This window comes from Eufriesea mexicana, unplaced genomic scaffold, assembly GCF_001483705.2.
Source record: "Eufriesea mexicana isolate 0111107269 unplaced genomic scaffold, ASM148370v2 scaffold18034, whole genome shotgun sequence".
Taxonomy (NCBI): Eukaryota; Metazoa; Arthropoda; class Insecta; order Hymenoptera; family Apidae; genus Eufriesea; species Eufriesea mexicana.
The window spans coordinates 358,048-364,469 of NW_016925401.1; the positions used below are offsets into that span (position 1 = coordinate 358,048).

Here is a 6,422-nt window from a genome sequence, read left to right on the forward strand (position 1 = left end):
AAAGAGTGTCGAACCTCGTTGGCGAAGCGGCAGCGGCAGGAGGGAGACATGGAGGAGGACCAGGGATTATGACGGCAAGCATGTTGGAAACGAGGTCAAAGGGGATGGGTGGATGGCCAAGGAAAGTGTACGAGCGAGCGGATATAAAATTTCACGATAACTCGGTTATGAAACTGCGTGTTTCGTTCGAACGGTGACCCTCTTCTCCTCTTTTCTCGTTTTTCACTATTTTTTTTCTTTTTTCCTCTGAATCGTTTCGAGCCTCGATCTTCGTGAGCGTGTTGTTCTCTTCCATGGATGCCACCCCTGGGACAAGTTTCTTCACGATTAGCGCGACAACGCGATGAGCCTGCAATTTTCTCCACGACGCGCCTTGACTTTTCAGTAACCTTCGGCAAATCTTAGAGTGGGGGAAAAAGACGAGAGAATAAGAGGCAACTGGTAATCATTGAGCATTCGATTCCACAGAATTCTTTGTACCATTTTGAGAAACGCTCTGGTGAGTTCGAGATAGGTTAGGCGTTCAAAGATAGGTTATGCGCGATGTTTTTGGGTCAGGATGATTCTAATTCAGGATTTTTAGTATAGATTTCAATTCGAATTTTAATCTTGAACATCTTATGAGAAATTTTTGGAATCAATTTTCAGCAAACTTCGAGGTCTTCTTGGAGACACTCTTGAACGGTCTTTAGTGACTGTTGATCTCGTTTTTGAGCCACTTTAAGCCATCTTTCTGAATTAATTGTGAGTCACTTTCAATATCACTTCTCAGCCATTCTTGAGCCATTTTCAGAATCAATACCACGTATTTTTAAATTGAGCAAGTCTTAACTTCTGACATATATGTATATTTAAATTAATTTATAATGGATTTCCAAGTTATTTTTTGGCCAATTATAATTTCATGAATTTTTATCTAGCTTCCTACGTTAATCTTAAATCAAATTTTAAACCTCCTTTAAGCAATTCCCTCCAGACGTCGTATTTTGCTCGATAAGTTTCCGTTCGATTTTCAAAAAATTTTTCAATGGAAAAAACCAGCAACCTCAGAAAATTCGACTCACCAAGCGAATCTATGGTAGACGTAAAAATGAAAATTTCCCTGCTACTTTGCTCGGAAGCACGAGCAACAAGCGCAGTATCCAAACCCAATCCCCCAATCGATAATCCGAAGTGTCTAGAAAACTTTGAAATTCGTATAATATTATCCCCAATTCCGACCATCGAGATGTTTCTTAGAAGATTCTAGCAATTCAAATCGAACCAGACTGAAACGACGAATGGAACGCTTTATCCCCAAGCGAATGCCTGGTGACTTTACGACGGGAATCGTTCGTATTTCACGTTCGATTGGCCTGGTTTCACCTTAGGACAGACTTGCAGCCAACGGTGTACAGGCATTGTAACGAGTCTTAAGTGCGGTCTTTGTAGCTCCATTAACGTCTCCGGCAAGTTTCGCATGACACTCTCTCATTCACTCGATTACGAAGCCGAAGCATAAACCGAGCCCTTTACAAAACGGGGCCGTAGCTGGGAACTGCCGCCATCGAGAACTACAATTCAGACAATTAATGCAGCTTTGCCGTGGCGAGTAACACCTTACCGCGAATTACACTCACGCCACTCGGAATTCCCACCACGACACCCGAATATCGCCACAGACTGCCCGCCATTTTTCCTCCACCGACCTCACCTCGCGTTTTTGCACGGCTCCGTTGCAATTTTCCGGTAATTTCTGTCATTTTTCGCTGGATATCTTTCACTTCCGTCGGGAAATGAAGCCGAGAAAAAGAAATTAACGGGTTCTATGTTCGCTGGGTCGTATACGACCCAGTCCGAACGTTCCTTTCGGATTTTTGTAGGTTATGGTACGTACCTTTCCTTTGCCTTAAATTATGGCAGGTTAAAATATCGCGAAACAGGAATTTCGTTGTGTTTTAGGAAGATAACGGAATAGTGGTGGGGATGGATTCGAAATATAGAATTTTAGTCGAATTATGCTAGATATAAGCATATATCTACTCTGCTCCATATTTTATAATCTTACATCGATCCCACTTTCCGTGGATATTTTACTGACAATTAAATTGCGAAACTACTAGGATAATTTGTGGAGAGAATTTTTGTTTTATTCTTTTCGATAATAATAATTTTTCCAGTCTTATAAATAGTTTGAGGCTAATATTTGTGTCGTAAGTGAAATTATTAGCTTTGATTAAACCACTAAAAATCAGTCTTGCAATTCGCGTCAAAATAAAGCCAAGAAGATTAATTATGCGAGTGCCAGGTGTCGAAGAATGTTAACGAACAGCGAGAATCAGTGCGATCATGTTTGTTTCGATTTCCGATTGAAAGTGTTAGGTAGATTGATCACTATTTGTTCGTCTTAAGTATCACTGAAACTGTGTTGGCGCTGCGGTAGAATTCTAGTGTAAAATCCTCGAGATCTCCCATCCAATATTAAAAACCAGTCACTGAACGAAATAATAAATATCCTATTAAACAACAGAGATTTGTAAAAATCAGTCTCGAAATTAAAAATTCTATTCTTCGTTAATATTACAGGAACTTAACTACACTTGTTCTTGGAACTAGTAACCAGAAACTTACTAGCCACCGGTACTAGAAACATCTTCGTAACCCAGATTGAATTCTAATCTCACCATGCACCATTTCTTATCAAATAAACGTTCAGCTGTATCGATTAGCTTCGCGAACTTGTTATTACTAGATTAATATTACACCAACGTGCTATTACTGATTAAATTAATCTGGTAAGTCAAACTCTAGTGGAATTCTTAGCCTAACCTAACCCAATTCGCAGCCTGCGAGTCAACTAAATTTCATTTTCCAAATTTTTCATCGACAGTGCGATTCGCTATTTGGAGGAGGAAGTAACTCGATGGAGGCTGATTTTTCGATGACGGCGAAAATGGATGGCTCGGTTTCACGAATACCTCGGTCTGCTGGATATTCCTAACGACATGGGGGATAGACAAAGTCGAAGGCAATTCAGTTTTTGCTGGCATGCAGAAGCTTTTCTTGCCAGCGACGAAACACGCGTCCGTGCAACGCGCCGACACGAGACGGGCGATATATGGCTACAGGGTGAATCAATACCGCGGGCCTTTGGAACAAATAGCAACATTCGCATTAATTGAACGTAATAGCCGCGGCTAAAATATTGATCAACGTTCTTCATCGCGACACGACGACGCTTGTTTCACGATCTTTCAGCGCGAGCCTCGCGAGCGCGCTCGATCGTCCGCTTCGAGATCGATCGCGATTGCTTATCGCGATGCATTATGCAATTCAGATTAATCTCTTTGTTATGATAAAATTGCGAGAGTTAGCACAGGCACTGAGGAAAGATTCGCCATAGTGATTTAACGATTAGACCGTTACTTGCATTGCGATTAAGCTGAATTTGGCATGAACGATTTTACGAGAAGATTTGTGTTGTTAAATGAGACGTTCATTCGTTTCGAATGTGAATAGTTTTTGAAAATGAGATGTATTATAATGATTCGTCTGTTTCAAAATCCATTTCGAGTATAATTCGTATTTTTCGATATGAATTTTTGTACAATGATAGGACTAGGAAGGCTATAGTTTTGAAAATGAGGGTTACTATAAGTGAGTGAGATTTACTATAATTCTACCACTATGAAAATTTTTTGAATAGTGATCTATAATTAGAGGTGTAATGCGAAGAAAAGATTCGTTCTAACTGTTAAATGACATGATTTTGCTCTCCCAAACCGACAACGAATATTTTTCCTACAATTCAGTTGAACTCTTTCATACTAATAAAATCAGCAGAATTATGAAAGGGACGAGTTGCAAAAGTGGACTGTTTGCTCTGGAATTGCGTGTAACTGCTTATCTCTCTTCGTGATAAGAAAGCAACGAGGACAACGACGGGAAGATTTGATATAGTAATTAAATGAGGCGACTGTCTGCTTCGAAACCGACCACGAATATTTATCCTGTAATTCAACTTAACTTCGTTATGATGATAACGAGAATTATGAGGAGAATTATGAAAGGAAGAAGCTAAAAAAAGGAAACTTGCTATAGTGATTAAGTGATAGGATTACCTGCCTCGAAACTGTGGATAATTACTTATCCTGTAACTCAGCTTAACGCCTTTATAATGATAAAACTGCGATTACTATGATAGACACGACTTGGAAAAAATATTACAGTGATTAATACTAGAATTACCACGCAGAAAAAGATATTCTTAATTGTTATAGTTATTGAAAACACGTAGTTGCTTCTGGCAAGATTAACATTGTTCCCATCTGCATTTTAATGAGTGCACTTGAATCATTGTTACTTATGTGTTTTAAAATTTAACACGATGGTATAATCACGAGAAGAAGAAATTGATTAGAAAGTAATTGTATATAGTGAGAAAATAATTAAACAACGAAGCTATGCAAAATTAAATGGTGAAAATACTAAAATAGGAGAGAGAAGGAACAAATGTCGATTTTAAGCAAGCTTGCATAATTTGTTGCAAATGCTGCAGCAGTAGAGGGAAAATCTCTTTGACTGATTATTCCAGAAATTTATCATTCCCTCTATGATGAGTGTCTTACAGCAGTGAACATAAAATATTACTCGATCCTGCAAAATTTTTCAAAATTCACCGACGTATATTTCTAATCTAACAAAGGCAACTAAAGCGAGTATTGCAGATTTCGGATGAATAATGGAAAGACTGACATGATGTTCATAGTAGACGTACAATTGTCTGGTTTCAGCGAGGATTCCAGACTCGTTGGAGATCGATGTTCATCCCCCACATTTATTCGCTTTGAGAACATAATATCCTAATAACGATGGATAAAAGTTTCTTGAAAACACGTGCTTGGATCAGGTTTGGGTCAGGTGAAAAATAAATAATAAATAACACACTTCAAACATAACAATAATTAATAAACAATAAATATTTAAAAGTAAACAAAAGTAAAGAAATATGAAATAAAAGAAAATGTAAAGCACCAAAAATAATTATTTATCAACGTATCTTCTAGAGTCACAAGATCACTCAACATCTTCCACTCAATCGCAATGAGTACCAATCAACAGCAACCTGCGAACCACAGCGCCACCCCTATGTACTGCGGAGACTGTGAAAACCCGTATCGCCTATCACATCTATCGTAAAGAATCCTGCTCGACCATTTAATTACCGTTCCAAGGGTCATAATCGTCTAGGGAACGGAAATGGAGCCAGGTCATACCTTGAGCAACAGGGGGTGCGACGCTCCCTTCTATGGGCGACACGGGGATCTGCATGGTGGTCGGTGATGGCGTGCTCCTTCCGCGACCCCAGCTCTCGAATCCTCTGGCAACGTTGCTTATGTACTTGTTGCACAAAGCCTTCTTCACCATGTAACAGCGCGGCATCTTGGCTGTTTCTTGCTGCTACTGAACTAATTAGAAACCCAAAAATCCAAATCTCTTCAACCCTCTTACACCCCTCGATTCTTCTGCCAAGATGCTCCTCGTCTATACGTTCTCTCACACACCGATCTAAACGATAACTAAACGACGAGAGATGTCCAAGATTTTCGCACCCTTTGCACCTGTCCCAGGAGAAGATTACTTTCTTCCTCGAGGAACGATACTACCTACAATTTGCTATTTCCGGACCACCGGATGGATGGTCTTTCCGCGCGAAGACGATCGTCGTTAATCACGAGATCGATCGTGGTCGTCGATTCGCCCAAAATGTCGAATCGGGCCCGGTGGTCTCCGCTGGAGGCCACCAGGATTGCGTTCGATTCGGCGACTGATGCTTGGGACTAACAGCTAGTTCCACGTCGACGATCGCATCTTGGTCACCTATCTAGTTCTCTTTATTAGCTAACCAAATTTTGTCGCGCGATCAGTACGTGTTCCAAGCGGGCTTTCGAGCGTCTCGAGAGGAATTAGCTGGACTAGAAGTAATTCTAGTGCAGCATCGATATCGACTCACTGTTGGTCAAACGGAACACTTGCGTGTGGCGGGCTTGGTCTACCGGAAACGTCGATTCCGATCCGGAGGTTGCCGCCTGGGGGCGGTATTTTAATTCTAGATGTCGTTGCACGTTTCGAAACGGAGTTACTAGTATGTATCTTACGCGTGTACGCGTCTGTGTATAGTACGTGTATAGATACACATATACGTGTATAGATTATATTAAAATATCTTTTCGGCGAAGCGAGTCAGTCGAACTCGAGGTTCATGTCCAGAGTGTCTGGAAATCGCGTGATATCCTCGACGAGGATACTCAGCTCCTCGCTTATGGTTCCAGGCGAGATCGTTCGGTTTGGCAGATAAACAAAATTCTTCTGTTCCTTAAGTCGCCTCTTTTCTTTCTTCTCTTAGATTCTCTTTGTTGCTTTACCTTGTTTGTAATATTGCT

General features: G+C 40.5%; 1 protein-coding gene across 2 annotated transcripts in view; it reads right to left on the reverse strand.

Moving 5' to 3' along the window:
- LOC108554210 (protein escargot) overlaps positions 1-5,454 on the reverse strand; it is an 8,486-nt gene extending 3,032 nt beyond the window's left edge. For both annotated transcript variants that reach the window (XR_001890686.1, XM_017909413.1), the window contains exon 1: positions 5,256-5,454. Coding sequence is in view for 1 of the 2 variants with exons in the window: in XM_017909413.1 (XP_017764902.1) it covers positions 5,256-5,421 (166 nt within the window). In the remaining variant the exon portion in view is untranslated. The remainder of the gene's footprint in view (positions 1-5,255) is intronic.
- Between the last annotated feature and the right edge of the window lie 968 nt (positions 5,455-6,422).